Source organism: Protomyctophum parallelum (assembly GCF_964188405.1).
Source record: "Protomyctophum parallelum genome assembly, chromosome: 2".
Classification (NCBI taxonomy): domain Eukaryota; kingdom Metazoa; phylum Chordata; class Actinopteri; order Myctophiformes; family Myctophidae; genus Protomyctophum; species Protomyctophum parallelum.
In genome coordinates this window covers 30,636,681-30,656,150 of record NC_139699.1, presented here as the reverse complement: position 1 = coordinate 30,656,150, position 19,470 = coordinate 30,636,681, and the positions used below count along the sequence as shown (strand labels likewise).

Sequence of the window (19,470 nt, the reverse complement as noted above, 5' to 3'; positions counted from 1 at the left end):
TCTAAAGCACAGGGATCATCTGGAGCCACAGATAGATATAATTGGGTATCATCAGCATAGAAATGAAAATTGACTCCGTGATTGGCAATGAGTTCGCCCAATGGCAGTATGTACAAGGAGAAAAGCAGAGGGCCAAGAATCGAGCCCTGTGGAATACCAGAACTGATGTCGTGTTTGTCTGAGTCAAACTCGGCTAGATTGACAAAGTAACTTCTGTTTGATAGGTAGGAGGAAAACCAGGACAGGGCCGTACCAGACAGGCCTATCCAGTGCTCCAGACGCTGTATTAAAATTGAGTGATCAATCGTGTCAAATGCAGCCGTTAGATCTAGAAGTAAGAGAACGGATACATGTTTCTTGTCAGCAGACACCCTAAGATCATTCATTACTTTTACAAGTGCTGTTTCTGTGCTGTGACCTTTCCTAAAGCCAGATTGGAATTTGTTGTGCACATTATTGTTCTGTAGAAACACATCCAATTGATGAAAGATGCATTTTTCTAAAACCTTGCCCAGAAAGGGTAGATTTGAAATGGGTCGATAGTTACCCAAAACAGAGGGATCAAGATTGTGTTTCTTGAGAAGGGGCTTAACTACAGCAGTCTTCAGTGAGTCTGGGAAGACGCCTGATTGTAGAGAGCTGTTTACAATTTTTAGGATATCTCCAATCACACTGTCTAAGACTTCTTTGAGAAAGGTGGTGGGAATTGTATCTAATGAACAGGAGGATGATGTCATCTGGGATATAGTTTTGCGGAGTTCGTCTTCCTCAATTGCGCAGAACGATAATAGGCTCCCCCTGGAGAGATCTACCCTGGGACCATTAGCTGCTGTTTGAAGGTTTGCGCTAGCAGCAGCACCATTCATAATATCAGCTCTAATGTTAAAAAATGTGTTGTCAAAAAAGCATGCAAACTCATTACACTTAGCTTTAGAGGCCGGGAATGACTGCTTGTAGGACTGGGGGGGGTTTAAAAGTCGATCAATGGTAGAGAATAGGACTCTGGCATTTTTCTTGTTCTCATTAATAATGCCAGAGAAATATGCCTGCCTTGCTAGACGCAAGGCTTTGTTATAGGCGACTGTTGACTTTTTAAGAATCTCTAGGTGGATGGTTTGTTTGTTTTTTCTCCAAGCTCGCTCAGCTCTACGACATTCTTGCTTTAGTGAGCGTGAAAGCTCATTTATCCAGGGTGTTACTCTGGTGTTATGTTTCTTTTTTGTTTTCAAAGGAGCCACTATATCAAGAGCTGACTCTAGTTTAAGATTAAAAATTTGAACCATATCATATCATTCATAGAACAAAATGGCACAGTCTCTGCCTCCATACTGCCAACGTCCAAATGAGCTACTGCAGCTATAGAGCCGCCCCGTGTGTAGGGGCCGCGGACGACGGAGATGGCCTGGGAGGAAGCATCTGTTTACCACAATAATAATGAGGCCTATAGGAGGGGCTATTGGAGGACACACAGGAGATGAAGTGGAAAGTCCAAATGGGTGCAAGAGGAAGAATGCAGAGAAACAGAGACTCAGATAGAGGTCTAAGATTTAGTGGAAGTGAAGCAGAAATTATTTCAGATTTGTATTATAGCCCCTTGAGATGCAGCATCTCATTTCCAAAGGGCGACCCATAAATCATGAACAAAATACATAGAAACATACAGTACAGTACACAGATACAGATAATATAGAGATACATATAGACATACACACACAGATAGCAGCCTCACCCTCTTCCACCCACCCCATGAGACACCCATCTAGACATGAACCCTAGCATCCCTATTCATGACAGGCAGGCAAACAATGGGCGATAATAGACAAACATTCTGTGGAAAGTCCCGTGAATTTGTTGTGTGCGTGCACACGCCGGCGACTCACCAGACCTGGATTCAGTTTTCTTTTTACGCTTGCGTTGTTGCGCCCCTCTTCAACAGACCTGGAGGAGACCAGGCAACAACGCCTGCGTTCCTCGGTCCCCGTTTGAAAGGCCCTTAACACAGTCAACTCAGACAACACATCAAATGATGTCTTAGGAATTATCTAGGAGTTGACTTATAGAGCTTTATAAGAACTTCAAAATCAACAAAGCTGAGATGAAATCTATTCTGCTCCATACTTTATTTTGCGTGCGTGTGTGGGTTTTGCTGTATTTTATCATTGAATGTGGAACAGACCAAGTTTACGAAATCTTTAAATTTTCTGTGCAAATAAATCTGACAAGTCTCAGGTCCCTGAGATGCTTTTACGGAACACCAACAACAACAACAACAACAACAACTGTAAGCGTTTATATCCCCTACAAATCGAATTCATTACCACACAGGTAGGCCCGAGCCGTGGAAAAATGTGTGGAGGATCAGATCAATATGATCCAAACTAATGTCCCCTCTCCTCTCAGCATCACTTACAGGAAGGAAGGCAGGAGAGGAGAGGCACTCATTTCATACTTTGGAGGCAAAGAGGCAAGAGAGAGAGAGAGAGAGAGACACACACACACACACACACACACACACACACACACACACACACACACACACACACACACACACACACACACACACACACACACACACACTGTATGGTTTGAACGAGTGGTAGAGGTGTCACGAGTCTCATGGGACAGGACAGGACAGAGTGACCCCACTGCTGCAGTGCAATATGGTTATAGGGTGATTTATAGTTTGTGCGTAAAGCACCGAAGATATTAGAAGGTTAAAGGACCACTTCACCACTTTTCAACTTATCTTCATACTGTATAATAAATAGGTCCTCACTAATGTTCATGATAAAATACTACAATTTATTTTTCTTAAAACAATAGGGAATGCAAGGCTGACATCACAGTAGCCCTACTGGCCTACCGACACCATTTTGATTTTGATGGCCTACATATTAGATCTGCATCAAGTGTATAGATTGGTGTTTGAGTGTTTAGTGCACAGTGCTAGAGCTCTTTCAGTTCGCCAAAATGGGATTTATTAAGCCTACTTGTTGTGTGAAATACAACAAGTAGGCTTCTCACCATAAACAAGGTCAGAATAGGCCCAGGCCGTAGCGTAACGGTCTGGGCACCGGACTGGTGATCCAGTCGCGGTGTGCCGCGGGTTTGACTCCCGGACCCGACACGGCCTTTACCGCATGTCATCCCCCCATCTCTCTCCCGTTTCCTGTCAGCCTACTTTCTATCCCTTAAAAAATCAATAAAGGCGTAAGCCGCAAAAAAATATCTTAAAAAAAAAAAAAAAAAAAAACAAGGTCAGAATAAAGGGGATAAAATAGATAATGGACTAACATTATGTTTCTCTCTTGGGAAGATATTTTACGTCTTGTCCACTCTTCTTCCATTTGTGCGAGGCATGGGCTAATCCAATGCAAAATCATCCATCGTGTGCATTTCACTAAAGTTAGGTTATCCAAAATATTTGGTGATATTGATCCCCTGTGTGATAGGTGTCATTCGGCCCCTGCCACGTATATACATATGTTTTGGTCATGCCCTTCTTTACGTAGGTATTGGACTAAGATCTTTGACACTATGTCGAGTAGTGTTGGAGTACCATTTGAACCAAATGTAATGACAGCTATTTTCGGAATCTCTCCCCCTGATCTGTTCCTGTCAAAATATAAAGCTCACTTGGTGGCCTTTACCACTCTCTTAGCTAGGCGTCTAATTCTGATGAAATGGAAGTCCTCTGCTCCCCCAACCCATCTTCACTGGATTAGAGATGTACTCCACTTTATTAAATTAGAAAAAATTAGATGTACCCTGAGAGGCTCGGTATCCAAATTTGAGGACACATGGGGCCCCTTCCTCGCACTAGTAAATTACTTGCAGTTTCAAGATATTCCAGATTGAATGAGTTTAATCCTGGATTTGAGCATGCTAGATTCCCGACGTAGCTGGGTTGTTCAGTATATTTATTATTAGGAGCCATGTGTGGATGCACTGCCACGTCCATTGTGTTTTGAAAGGGTGACCAATGACCATGCCATGTTGTCTTGTCTTGTCTTGTCTTGTCTTGTTTTTGTTTTAAAACTTGGTTCAGGTTATGTGGTTTATATCAGTGTCGCTTCCATGTTAGCATAGGACTATGCAACTTTTTATTTATTTATTTTATTTTATTTGATGCTGCCACAATATTTTGTGTATGGTGCTCACAACAGTTATATATGTACATGTTATTTCTTTGATATGTTCCGTATGGGTGTGTCACATATACTGTCATTTTGTTTGAGTTACTGTATACCCTGAATCTTGAATAAACAAAACAGTGAAAAAAAAAACATTATGTTTCTCTCTCTCTCGCTATATTATAGTATATAACTCTATTCTCTCTCTCTCTCTTATATCTCACACACACCGTTATACGTTACGGGCCGATTCATACTGCAGTACTACGACCCGTTTCCTACCTGCTGCTGCTCCATCTGTCTGTCAGTGTCAAACAGAAACAACCACGCTGTCATTTCCTGTCAAAGTTCCAGGGGGGACCCATGCAGCTAAATGATAATTTGGAACGAAATGGACCCTTATGGGTTTGTAACTCAGAGTGTACAAATGGAACCAAATGGACCTGGTTCCATTTGTACACTCTCAGAGTTAAAGGGGTCCCAGAGATAGAAATGCGATTAAATGGGGGTCCGTAGACTAATGCATGTCAAACTGGGGGTCCTTGAAATTAAACGGGTTGAAAATCACTGCTAGAGCCATAAAGATTCCCTGGCATATATTTTCAAACGGGGGTCCGCAGGCTAATTAGTGTCAATTTGGGGGTCCTTGACATGAAAAAGTTTGGGAACCACTGGCCTATGGTGTGCACATCTCAGAATCCATGTGCTATGCTGCTTTTTACCCTTCTGCTTACAGCATAACAGACTGAGGTTATGCTCTCGCTGTAGCGACTATATAATATATATTAGGGTGTGTTCCTTTTTTATGTACAGTAAGTAACATGCCTTTTTTTAAAGACAAATGTTTTTGAAGCTTGCTCATAACATTGTTGGCTTAATACTTTTATTTTTATTTTTCTCTAAATTTTTATCCCACGATTTTGTAACCCAGTTTTCTTTTCACCCAGTGCCAATTATCTAATGTAATCCTGGGCGCTACACTTCCTCTGCCAACCTGGGGGGGCAGCGGACTGACCTCATGCCTCCTTCTATGCATGAGGAGTCCAAGCTGCTTCTTTTCACCTGACAGAGGGGAATTTCCCCGGCCGGACGTAGCGCGTGGAAGGGACACGTTATTCCGACCAGTTCCTTTCCCCTCCATCAGGTGCCCCGGCTGGCCAGGGGGAGGTAGTTTTAGAGACCATGCAGGGGGAGAACATGCAAACTCCACACAGAAAGGCCCTTTCGCCAACCCCGCCTCGGGTATGGGCACTGATGACGTGGAGGAGAGGACGCGCCGCCAGCGCTCACAGCGTCCCGAGCGGGAATCGAACCCAGGACCTTCTAGCTGTGAGCAGCACTACCGACTGTGCCACCGTGCCCCTACAATTTATTTTTCTACTCAGTCTGTGTCTCATAGGAGGGCTGTGGGCAGTTCAGAAACCCGTCCACCAGTGACATCAGATTTAAAAAGATATATATTTAGATTTTTATTATCGTGAGAACGATGGCTTCCATTATTGTATTGCAGCCTTTCAGAAATAGAAAGCCAGCCGTTTCTATTAGCTTGGATACCCCATCGATGATGTCACTGTTGGATGGGTTTCTGAACTGCCCACAGCCCTCCTATCAGACACAGACCGAGTAGAAAAGAAATGTGGCATTTTATCATGAACATTAGTGAAGAGTCTGAGGACCAATTATATGAAGGTAGGTTGTAAAGTGGTGAAGTGGTCTGGTCCTTTAAGGTAGTATTGGGTTCATAGGGTCATAGAGTTAAAAATCACACCCGTGTGAAGTGAGGGGCGCTCTTATCATCATACACCATCATGCATCATCTCATACTGGCCAATCATAATGCCTGTTGCCTGTTGCCACAAATTTATGTCATATTTGGCGGACATTTGACCCAATTTCTCCTTTCATTGTCGATGGCAAATATGAGACTTGTGAGGACAAGATGACGTAAATTTTCCCTTCATTGTCAATGGCATTTCATGTTTGTATTGCGGACATTTTGTGGGGACAAAAGCTGTATATACGAGCCGAGCCCCTCAAAAATCACACCTTTAATGTTTGTTTAAGACAAAATCAGACCTGTATGAAGTGAGTGTTGCAACAGCGCCCCCTGTTGGTACCCTAAACATACGGACAGACAGACTGTCTGTCTGACAGACAGACAGACAGACAGACAGACAGACAGACAGACAGACAGACAGACAGACAGACAGACAGACAGAGTGGTTGCACCACTCAAAAATAGTCACAAAGCCGATTTGCTCAGACACTATGACGTAAAATTCTCCATCCATTGTCAATGGGAATTTAATGTTTGTGTAGGACGAAAATCTACACTAAGAGCTGAATATAGGGCTAGAGCCCCTTAAACAATAATAGAGAGGGCACCGGAAATCCCCTCCCATTCACTTGTATACACTGACACGAAACAAGACAGGAACGCCCAAAAACGTCACATCCGGTTTTTTACCCTGGGCAGAATTTTCTATGGCTGCCAATGCAACTTTTTCCAATCCTTAATCACATACGGACAAACATCTATGCCGATAATATATAACTTGCAGAGTTAACGTGCCTTGTACACGGGCAACAGATCTTTCAACGTATGGCATTGCAAATACGTTTGATAATCGCTACTCTGCGCAATATTGTTTTGGAAATGCCGCAAATTGCATTGCAGTGAACGAGAGCAAATCACAACTTACCCTGGGGGTGGTGACTCCGCCCAGAATACGCGTTTTCGTGTCAGTGTATAGAGTTGCTCGAACAGGAGGATGATGTCATCTGCGATATGTTTTTTTCGGAGTTCCTCCTCCTCTACTAAACAGAATGACACCAGGTGACCCCTTGGGCTAATCCACACTTCCACACATTTTGCTATGTTTGCAGCGCGAGTTTCTGCCGGGAACATTCACATAATATACCATATCAGTTTCCGTGCTTTGAATGGATTACTCCAGGTTAATGTCGCTGCCATATCGGACATACGCGAGTTTTGTTTTATGTGTTTAATCCGCCGTAATGTAAACAAAAAAAAGAAAATTCTTCTTCGCCGCGGAGAAAGAGAGTAGGCGCATCTGTTGTGATAAATAAACCGGAAACCGTCACATGCTGTGGGCTGCTAGGGCTTCTGGGAAATTGAGGCCAATGCAACTGAATGGGGTACAACGCCTCATGGAGACGGGTCTTGTGTGCGTCTTCCGGGTGCACCAAGATGGTGGATGGTACGATCGGATCACAACAAACCAGGGGAGCTTTTTTTGCTGGATTTTCGCGGATTAAAAGCCCAAATAATTCAGCGTATGCTCTAAAGGTAATACAACAATCTCGGCAGTGAAGGGGGGTTGATTAAAAGTCTGATAAATCGTTTTCCGCAGTCAAACTGTTAAATATCTTGATTCATAAGAAATGTAAAAACATTCATTGTATGAAAAAGGATCCCTACTTCTCGATTCTTTAATTAATTAACCTACATGAGCAAGATTAATCAAACGCAGCTCGCAGAGTCAGTTCAGTCAGTCAACCTCAAGGGAGGCTCTTGCCATGCTCAAAGGCCCATACTATGCTCAAGGGGTTAACATGCTGCATTACTATGTGGGAGTATACGTGTGTGCAAGTCTCACACGTCATTCGCCGATGCGGCAGTCAGCTGACTAATTGGGCAGGCTACTTAAGCTCACTAGACTCCATGCTCTTCCTGCCTTCCTCTGCTCATGGTTCCCGGTTGTATGTGATGTTTTCTCCCACCACCACCCCAGCACCACCGGTGGGCTCTGCTATCTATGCTCCCATGGGGGGGTTATTGTATATCTATCTCCCTGCTCTTATGTTTCATGTTGTTGCTCAATCATGCCGAGCAGGGAGAAATCCAGCAGAGCCGAACGCCAAGTCAAATATCATATGCACACTTGTTACTCATTCTGCAATAAATATTGTTTAATCTATTCGTGAGTTGTCTGACTGAAAGTTGGTTATTGGTTCTAAATGCCAAGTTCAATATATTTCCATTGCCCAGCCCACACTGTATTACAGCATGACAGGAGACGGGTGACTCAGCACAGCCAGTCAGCAGATATCTGAAGTCCAGGTCAGTCACAGGGATTCCCAGTCTGTGTCACTCACTGTCAAGTGAAACGTGAGCAACACAGTCTGGTCATAGTAACATCTAACGGTGACATCACTCTGACCTTGCTTCCCTTGCACAGCCTTGTGCATCCCTCTACATACTGCTACATGGCTATAGCATTACTAGTATCCACACACATCTACAGTACATACAGCTACATGGCTATACCAATATAAATCACATTTGGTGATGACAATCCACTCATAGCCCATGATTGGAAAGCTTCAGTGGTCGAACACGATCCATAGAGATCCCATGTCTATAATGTATTATAGACAGGGCCCATGGGATCTTATTATAATAAAGCATTTTATGACTTCCAACGTCATTTCAAAATTGCTGGACACTCACAAGACATATTTCCTGTAAGGATCATACTTTTATTATAAATCTCATGCTGTAGGTGAAAATGCATTATAATCATAATTATGATCACTATAAGTGGTCATTGGGTGCTTCAAGTAACGTGAATAAATGTAATTTAATTAATGCATTTTTAAAATACATATGTTTATAATGCATTGCAGACAAATTGAAACATAAAGATTAAAGATTGAATTTGTGCACATTTCACTCCACGCTAATGTCCGTGGAAAAATTAATTTATTAAATGTTTAGTAACCACTGCCTGTTCTGTTTTCTAGTATTGTGGGGAAAGCTTTTGCAGAAATGTTCTGCAAAAGCTTTCCCTACAATACGGACGCTGGGGTTTAAGTGGTTAATCCTCCTTGTTGCGACTGCAGGTTGCATTTACTATGAAATCGTGCATTTCCCATCAGTCAGTCAGTCAGTCAGTTGTTTGGTTGGTCACCCCAGGCATGACCTTCATGCCTCGTGACATCATCAGGGATGTCATCAATATTAAGCCCATATATGGGAATGCCCATCAATATTGGCCAGCAACTCTACATCTGACCTCAAACCCTTAGACCCATGACCTGTTCTGAAATTCCATATGTTGATGCTTCCCCATCCTACGATGTCTCCCTTTTGACTGATACCTCCCTTTGTCCATTCAAACTCTAGAAGGGCCTGCCCCAAAGTTAATAGGCAGCCGGCAAAAACAGGCCTGAAAATTAAGGCACTACCTGGCCCTATCAAACCCTGTACACTCAAGACACTGCCACCCTTAGATCTCCATATATGGAGCTGACCTGTTCTGACATTCCATATGTTGATCTGACCTGATCAACCCGTGTACACTCAAGACACGCTCCATTATGGCCAGTACAGAATTAATTCCATATGTTGATCTGACCCCCCATGCCAAAGCGCCAGCGCTCGTCCTATACTGTCTCCCTGGGTATTAAAACAGTTGCCACTCGCTGCGACAGTTAAATGAACACTGGGCACCGAGGAACACTGGACAACTGCAGGTGTATCTATTTATCTGGGGATTTGTCTGTTGTGTTGTTTAAGATTTTACCCACACACACTGCTTAAACCCAACTCCTTCTGTTGTGTTGATGTAACGTGTCGTGTATCCTATTACAACCAAATCTCCCCTCAGAAATCAATGAAAATTCAATTTCATCTAAAGGAGAAACACAAAACTACCCCCATTTACAATTGGGTTCACACAGGTCACGCAACAATGATTTTCCACATGACAAACGTTGTTCACCCCTTTCCCTTTCTCATGTCTGTCTGTCTGTCCATCAGTCAGTCCATCAGTCCATCAGTCTGTCCATCAGTCTATCAGTCTGTCCATCAGTCCGTCCGTCCGTCCGTCCGTCCGTCCGTCCGTCCCTGTGACTCTCTCTCTATCTCTCCCTGGATGAAGGGCGGTCTGACCTCACTATCAGACCAGCACTCTGTAAACCACATTAGTCTTCCCCCTGCCTCCAACAACAGGACATTATTTACTGCTCTTTGTCTTTTTTATAACCAAACAGCCTACACGGTCAAATATAGAAGCACTTTCATGAGATGAGATAAGTTCAGGCAGTGAGACGTGATGGCAATTGAGAAACAAAGAGCCAGAGTGTGCAGTCAAAGTGCACAGTAAAAAAAAAGATTAATTAATAATCAAAAGATACCGTTTTCATTTAAATTAAAACTCAGGATTCTGCTGTGTAAATGAAGTTACATCAGTAATAATGCCTGGATTTATATTTGTTTACCTGCAATGTGTTTAGATGTTATATTGCATCATGAATCCTTTGCTAGCCATGCTGTCACACTACAAGTCACCCAGATACAGTAAGTAACTGCTGTCTCACACAATACAGACTCCCATCCTCCCATGTTTATTCTAAAGTATACACAGAACCATCTGTTGACGTTATTGTGTGTGTGTGTGTGTGTGTGTGTGTGTGTGTGTGTGTGTGTGTGTGTGTGTGTGTGTGTGTGTGTGTGTGTGTGTGTGTACGTGCACGTGCGTGCATGCATGTTATACTCCACCTATGATAGTACTTTAGCACCCACTGTGTTCACTAGGTGGCACAGAGCCAGCAATCCATAAATGGGCCCCCACCGTATATCCTCAAGTGTGGCAAGGACAGGACGGTCCAAAAAAATGCGTCACCTGACAGACCCCCCCCCCCCCCCCCTTCCTCACCCCCACCTCACCAACCGTATGCAAACTAAACAGAGCTTCACGGACAGCATGACCACTCATGACACACACACAATAACACTATGGTCCTCGTATGAGCTCCCTTTTCTACGGCTCATATAGTCTCTTTTCTCTTTTCTTGGCACAGGCACTCACACACACACACACACACACACACGCGCGCGCGCGCGCGCGCACACACAGGCAAGCACGCACGCACACATGCACGCACGCACACATGCACACATCACCACCCCTATCTCGCCCCTTCCAACCCACACACCATGCGCCCCCTTTGCTTCAAGGGCAACCCTGTCCCGGGCTTGCAAGATGAAGGCAACGCTACGGTTGAGAGCGACAGATAGCATCCACACAGCACACACACATACACACACGCACACCACACTACGTGTCTGCATGCTAAGAGTGACAGAAGGATGCCCTACCATTTCTCCCACTGGTCCTCCATCCAGCCCTCTTCTCCTTCCCCTCCTGAGTCCATGCTGTAAGTGTGGAGGGCATCCACAGAGGAGAGAGACGAAGGAGAGAGAGAGAGAGCAGAGACAGAGGGGAAACAGAGGGAGGGAGGTAGGAGGGGCAGGAAGAGAGGAGGAGGAGGAGGAGGACTAACAGCCGGGGGTGGATGGGAAAGGTCTGTCCGATGCACACGCAGCACCTGCTCGCTGCTCGCCGCCCGCTGCTGCAGCCAAGACAGCAAGTGAAGGGAAGAAGCAGCGGTAGGAGCCGCGTAGGAGCGAGTTGCGACCTATACCCACAGTACCGCCTTATATAATCTACTGTCTTCCTCTGATCTCCACAGTGTTTACACTGCTGTGCGCACGCGTCAGGTTTACTATATGGCACTGCAGGAAAGTGCTGGCGTGGGAAGATTGCGGTGTCCACGAGCCCAAACAGGAGCAGAAACATCAGCATATACAGGGAGGACACTCCTCTTCTGACTCTCTCTCTGTGTCTGTCTCCATCTCTCTCTCTCTCTCTCCAAAAACACAGAGCTGCTCAATTATTCACAAGGTTGATCAATCACGCTAGAATTACCCCTCTCATCTTTTCCCCTGACGCACGAGCACACACACCCACACCCACACGACAGCCCCCCTCTCTCTCTCTCTCTCTCTCTCTCTCAGTTTAATGGGCTTCATTTGCATGACATTTGAGGTTTAGTTTAGTTGAGATAAATGCTGCATGCATCCAGATCCAGAGATCACATTCTCTTCTTGCATTCTCCCACTTCCCTGTGTGTGTGTGTGTGTGTGTGTGTGTGTGTGTGTGTGTGTGTGTGTGTGTGTGTGTGTGTGTGTGTGTGTGTGTGTGTGTGTGTGTGGCCTATTTTTAGCTACATACTGTATCTGCAACTGTAGTCCACATGAGATGCAACTGGGAGGTCCATCTCAGCACACATACCGTACAGCATGCAGCCTGTTTAATAAAGGATGCAACAGTATGTGCTCTGCTACGGCTGTGCATGTTAAGCCAATAGAACGACCTGAAGACAGAAACTTCTGGGTTCCTTTTCATCTTTTCATGCCTACTCACAACTGTGCACCCCAGACTGTTTTAAGGTAGCTTGATAACACTCTAGAGTAGAGTGTTTACAAGACACCATTGTACGACTGAGGATTAAGGGGAAGGGAGGCTGAATGAACTCTACAGAAAATGTTCATTTAGAAAATAATCTGGAGGGGCATGTACGGTAGTGCAGTTGGTAGCGCTGTTGACTCACAGCTAGAAGTTCCTGGGTTCAATTCTGTCCGGGTTCTCTGCGTAACCCATACCCTAGGTGGGGTTGGCGAAAGGGCCTTTCTGTGTGGAGTTCTCCTGGTCCCCCCTCCCACAGGTCAGCCGGGGCGCCTGATGGAGGGGAAAGGAACTGGTTGGAATAACGAGATTGAAGGAAGCATGAGCTCAGTTCGGGGCTCTCCCCAGGTTGGCAGAGGGAGAGTAGTGCCCAGGATTACAGTTTAGGCAATTTGCCACTTTCCCGGAAGATTAACACACCTCATTCTGCCACTTCCTCAAGTGACTATGGCAATGATGCCTAAATTATAATGAAGTGCCAAGTACCATTTTTCCTAGAAATGCTCTCTGAACGGCCTGTTTGAGCACAGGTTCTTGATCCGCTTTTTAGAGGACTTTAGGTGTTAAAAGTACCTGAGTGTCCCGCCGAATGTGGTGACCTATCGGTTTCTGCTCCGCTCGCCGGTTGCAGCCTTGTTCCAGTGGACAACGTATGGACAAAAAAGCTCTCTCGGGCTGTAAACTGGCAATATTTAATAATATCGTTGCTGTCAGGCAGAAACCTTGTATCTCCTGCATTCACCTTTTAAGATTTTTGTAAATGATTACAGTACTCTCACAACAAAAAAGGTTTGCTGTCAAACCGTACCAGCAGTACAAGCAGTACAATGCAAAGAAAAGGGACAGCTGTCCACAGTGCACTCAGTGTCATTAGAGGTCCTTGGTATATATTTTATTGCAAGTAATTTGACACTTGGCTTGGCAGAGCAATGTGTCCCGTTGTAAATCATCATAGCTACCGACACAACTCTCATACGGTTCCACTAGGGGTAGGTGAATTTATTGTTTCCTCTCCCGCTCAGATGCACCACTATATCCAGGTGGAGGGGGTGGGAGGTGTTTGCCATGATACTCAGTAGTATCATTTAAATGGTGCTATAGAAGCTTGCTGTTCTAACAGTTGTTAAGTCCAATTGGAAGTGTATCTAATAAGAAGGTGAAAACCTAAATGAGTCTGTTTGACTATTTCCTTCCAGGAACCGCACACAAAAGACACTCAACCCTTCTTTATTCTATGTGTAAAAATGTGTGGGAGAAAGAGTGTGTGTGTGTGTGTGTGTGTGTGTGTGTGTGTGTGTGTGTGTGTGTGTGTGTGTGTGTGTGTGTGTGTGTGTGTGTGTGTGTGTGTGTGTGTGTGTGTGTGTGTGTGTGTGTGTGTGTGTGTGTGCGCGTGCGTGCTTGCGTGCGTGAGTGAGAATGGGGGAGGGGAATTGCATGAATTTCCTTGCATCAGCAGAAACTAGCAGACAGTCAATATTCAACAGAAATGGAATCACAGCAATTACTGGCCATTCCCTGGCTGTGAAACTCTAATTCAGTTCCATTTCCATACCCTTATGTGCATCTGCTCATTTTATCTCTGGCCCTCTCTCTATCTGAGGGTGAATTGAGGATTAAATACAATAATAATACACATAGATATACTGTAAGCTACTGTACAAGCTTTTCTTCCGCAGCAAAATACACCTACCTCATCCGCCTTTTTTCTTAATCTGTTTTTTACATGTGGTGTGTCCTCTATTTCTCACTTCAACATGTGCAGTCTACTCAGCGTGTCCTAAAAGTTGTCAACAGTCACCACATCTGTGTTGACAACACCAACAATAAGACTGATTATTTACACAAACACACACACACTCATTAACTGTATATATGATGATTTGGGGTGTTACAGTACAGTACAGCGACAGTACAGTAGAGGGACCCCCACACGGTAACTGTCATTTCTCAACCATTCCGGACGCGGGGCGGCTCGCCGGAACCGGGCTGACCCCCTGGGCACGTTCCTGTGGGTCTGGAACTTCTGGGGGGAAAATAATTGGGCTCCCCTGTGTCTATATTTGGGTTGGGTAGCTTGGACCCCTCATGCATAGAAGGGGACATGAGGTCAGTCCGCTGCCCCCCCAGGTTGGCAGAGGAAGTGTAGCGCCCAGTGTAGCGCATACTAAAATGTATGCCCCCTGGACTCCTCTGTCGTTCGCCTTCCAAATGTTAATTTGTTTTTGGAGGAATCGAGAGCAAGTTCTTTTGGCGGAATGCTGTGTAATACAAATTCTCCTCCTTCACATGACAACCTCCTGACTGTGTGGAGTAATGCAGCGATGCAGCTGTGTGACACGTCATAAGTAACTGCCGTCACTTCAAAATGTTGCTGACTGAGCGAGGAGCATTAAAGTGAACCCGATCGATTGACTGTCCTTGCCTTCTCTCTCGGAGGCAGGGAGAAGGTGCAAGTATATGATGCATATTATGATATGATAATATACGGCAACCTTCCCCGTGTTTCTTCACTAGTCCGATCCAGAAGAACACAGTTTGGCCGGCCACTGCTACAGAGCTGACAATGAGGTTATATCTTCCCTTCTTCTCTGGAGTCCTGCCTCTCAAAGCAGACCAGAGGTAGAAAACTGTCGTTCCCTGATGTCATCGCTAGGGACACATGCATCAGTAAGTAGAAACTGGGGATGGCAATGAAGGACCGGGAAGTCTGGCATGACATTGTGAAATCCATGATCTCGACCACGGTCGAAAAATTATGATGATATGAGATGGTGGACCGTGGAGGAGGAAGAGTGAGTGAGAATGAGTGAGTGGGACCGTCAGAGAACAAGAGAAAGAAAAAGAGTGAAGCGAGAGCTCAAACCAGAGCTTGCTCTAATCCTCAGAGGGAGCTCAGTTTACATGTCACAGGCACATTTGTCATCGATTCAAAACTAATAGATCTACAGTATGATGCATTGTGGAGGGGACCATGCAGCTCCACCATTGGAATCCACCACTCTATCAGGCACACACGCATGTGATGCGTACACATGCGCACGCGCGCACACACACACACACACACATACACACACACAAACACACACACACACACACACACACAGTATGTGTACACAATATTTGCACATGCCACACACACACCACACTGTACTACACACGCAACAAAAAACATATGCTGGAGAAGCTATGCCCTCTGGTGGCAGTGCAGTGAAGCATGTTGGTATATTCTTGGCTGATAATACCTTCCCTGATGCCAATGGTTGAGCTATCTTCAGTGAACCGAGTACCCTCTCTGAACTCACACTCTCACAGTCCCCACCTCCACCTTCCCACTGTATTCTCTACCATCATCTGGAAGCAAACCAGGGAATTATGCCTAAATCGACATTACGCCAAATTAAAGTCATACTCTTTAGGATTTTCTGTTTGGTAGTTTGATAGTAGGCCTGATGAAAGTCCCAGGACCAAAACGTTTGCTAATTCTAACCTCACTTTGAGCACAGAGCACATTATGAGCATTAAAAAAAATAATAATAATAATAATAATGTCATTCCGGCCAATCACTTTTGGCTTCTTCACTTTTCTGCCATCACTTTTATCCAATCAAATCATCGCTATGGGGTGATCAGCCAATCATCAGCAAATGTTTGTGTTCACACAAACAGACAACGCTGTGCATAGGCGTCCCTCAAAAAAAGAAAAAAATCTATTGACTTTAGTCTGCCCTAAGGAGTCTTCCTTAACAGTTGATGCAGTCTTTTTCTGCCAGTTTTCCTTGGTAGTTTGATAACACCATCTGGTGACTGGCAGTTTCTTAATTAGTAATGCATCCTCTAGTTATCTGTTTGCCTTCTTGCAGCACACCATGGTAGTGCTACAAAGCAAAGAAGTACAATGATTTGTCTGTGCTGCTGTGTTTAAGGCTCTAGTCAGACCTGAGTAAAAAATCACACCCGTGTGAAGTGAGGGGCGCTAATATATTAAAGTCTAACTCATGTTGATTAGGTCACTTAATCACCTAATGGTGATGTAAAACCAACGGTGTAAACACAAACATTAAACGCCATTAACAATAAAGAGACAATATGATGTAAATGACACATTATGACATACATTTTCACTTCATTGTCAATGGCGTTTATAAAACAAACATTGAACTAACTAGAAATGCACTCTGTCGAGTGCATACTTGCTTGTTGCACACTAGTAGGCCATAAATGGCCAACTAGTGCGCAAGCAGAGCGCGCAAGTCCTTTCGACCGCTGTAAATTGTCAAATCTCAGTATCTCTGTGAAGGAACGTTTGAAATGATTAATGTTTAGATGTAACTATACACACCACGTACTCTGGTCCCAGCAGATCAGGCACAATTTGCTATTTTATTTTTTACTGATTATGTATATAGTATACGTATGACTAGCTCTAAATGATGACGTAAGAAATATAAATATATATAAGTGTGTAGTTGTAAGTTGATTAGCGGTATACTGTGGTTACTTTGCGCCAAAAACCGTGACAGCTGTTCCGCCATTTGAGGCTTACGCAGAAAAACATCAAATCTGTGCCTGTGTTGCTGGACCAAATGACCACAAATGACCATATTTCTTACGTCATTATTAAGAGCTAGTCATACACATACACACCACGTACTCTGGTCCCAGCAGATCAGGCACAATTTGCTATTTAATTTTTTACTGATTATGTATATAGTATACGTATGACTAGCTCTAAATGATGACGTAAGAAATATATATAGTATATATATAGTATATAGGCATATACTATATATGTATACATATACTCTATACTCTATACTGTATAAAGTGTGTAGTTGTAAGTTGATTAGCGGTATACTGTGGTTACTTTGCGCCAAAAACCGTGACAGCTGTTCCGCCATTTGAGGCTTACGCAGAAAAACATCAAATCTGTGCCTGTGTTGCTGGACCAATGATGACGAAATGACCATATTTCTTACATCATAATTTAGAGCTAGTCATACGTATACTATATACATAATCAGTAAAAAATAAAATAGCAAATTGTGCCTGATCTGCTGGGACCAGAGTACGTGGTGTGTATGTGTATGACTAGCTCTAAATGATGACGTAAGGAATATGGTCATTTCGTCATCATTGGTCCAGCAACACAGGCACAGATTTGATGTTTTTCTGCGTAAGCCTCGAATGGCGGAACAGCTGTCACGACGAAGGAGACCGGGCGAAAATATTACTTGCGCGCTCTGCTTGCGCAAGTAAAGACCTGTGTATAGGAGGCCGCTCAAAAACAACACGGCATATGGCTGCCCTGGTCCTGGGCCAGTGGCTGGGGAGATCAGCAGGGGTATGATCTCAGAGGAATAAAGGGCAAAGAGAAGTATGAACATTTGGTGTAGAGGTGTGTGTGTGTGTGTGTGTGTGTGTCGTGTGTGTGTGTGTGTGTGTGTGTCATTCCCTGCATGTACAGTTACTACAGTAGAATTTAAGTGGTGTAAATAAATAAGTTAAAGGAAAATGTTTTGCAGCTGCGAGCCTGCGATGCAATCACACCAGCATGCAGCACCCACCAGTCTATTAAACACATTGAGTGAGAGTTGCATGTAGGCTAACTTTAAGAGTTTTTTTTTCCTTTCTTTCTTTTTTACATCGGCCTATAGTACTGTTTCTGTCTGTGTTCAGGCTACATTGACTTTGAGTAAGAAGGAATTTTACAGCATTAGATAGAACTGATCAAAATGCACTCTTGGGATTATATTAGGCCTATATAGTAGCAAAAAGCTTACTAAAATCCCTATAATGAATCATTTATAATATGTCGTATTATTTCTCAAAGACAACGTTTGGTAGAGCGATAATTATATTTATTGTTTTTCAGTGTTGTGTTCTTCAAGTCACTGCTTGTCTCTGCTTTGCAAAAGGCGTTTATAAATGCGGTGACAACAAACAGGGAGCCAGACACGCCCTTAAATAACATGTGCATGGCGACGACGGATCAACAAATTACGATTTCATGCTTTGGGCTCACTGAGCAAATCTTCCCGTGCCGCTGCAGTAGCCACGGTTGCAAACGACAGGGGGAAAAAGGCCCTAGTCAAGCTGCTGCTATATCAACAAGCACCACCATCAGCACCTTCGTTCCCATCTGCAGAGCAGCAGTATCTGATCTCTCATTCATTCACAGACAGAAATCTCTGACCACGGATAACGCAACAAAAAAAGAATCTCGCGCAGCCTGCAGCCAGCCATCTCCTATTTATGACGGATTTGAAACAGCCTCCTACCTGAAACTTGCCGGCGAGTCAACCTGGACGCTACGACGACCGCGGGGAGGGCTGGGTTTTCTCTTCTCTCTGTCCGCCATGCCGATGCAGCTTATTCCTCCATTCGCTCCCAGTAGCAGGCAGCGCTTGTATGTATCCCCCAGCAGGCTCCCGCAGCACTATACGGTATAATACCTGAGAGCGCCGCGGTCCAGATAGATGCTGCCTGCGATATGAGCTGAACCCACACCGAGAGGGGAGGGCTTGGCAACTCTTGACAGCAGCAACTCAATATGTGACTTGAATAGGCTAAGTTTCAGAAAATATACACCGTAGAAAATATCACGATAATTAAATAAAAGCCCTTAGCCCCCTACGTTCCATGCTATGGACTCGGAGCGGGCATTAGAGGATATTTACTAACAAAGGAACAATTGTAGACTTATTTGCGAGGGAATAGCTTGTTTTTTGTTTTTTTTATTACACTTATGGCACCAACCAAGTCTGTGGGGGCCACGGGGCCACAGCCCCCATGAAGATTCCCAGGGCCCCTTTAGGCCCCCATGAAGATTTTCGTGGACATTTTACATTTACATTACATATTTTCTGGGAATTCCGAATCTCCGCCGGCAATCTGAGAATCCCATCGTCAAATATTCGGGAAAACAGCGCCTCCCCTGTTGTTCCTCAGGCAACAGTCTGTCTTGAGAGACACCGGCCGTCCAAGAGGTGTTAAAAAGTGCTAATCGGGTTTCTTTTGTAGTTGTTCTTGAGGCGTGACATAATAACATTGATCAAGAATTC

General features: G+C 44.3%; 1 protein-coding gene across 1 annotated transcript in view; it reads right to left on the bottom strand.

The window, feature by feature from the left end:
• mapk8ip1b (mitogen-activated protein kinase 8 interacting protein 1b) overlaps positions 1–18,767 on the bottom strand; it is a gene marked incomplete at its 5' end in the record, with an annotated part of 53,353 nt that extends 34,586 nt beyond the window's left edge. Inside the window, one exon of the mRNA XM_083793354.1 lies at positions 18,688–18,767. Within this exon, the coding sequence (XP_083649480.1) occupies positions 18,688–18,767 (80 nt within the window). The remainder of the gene's footprint in view (positions 1–18,687) is intronic.
• Positions 18,768–19,470: the final 703 nt, after the last annotated feature.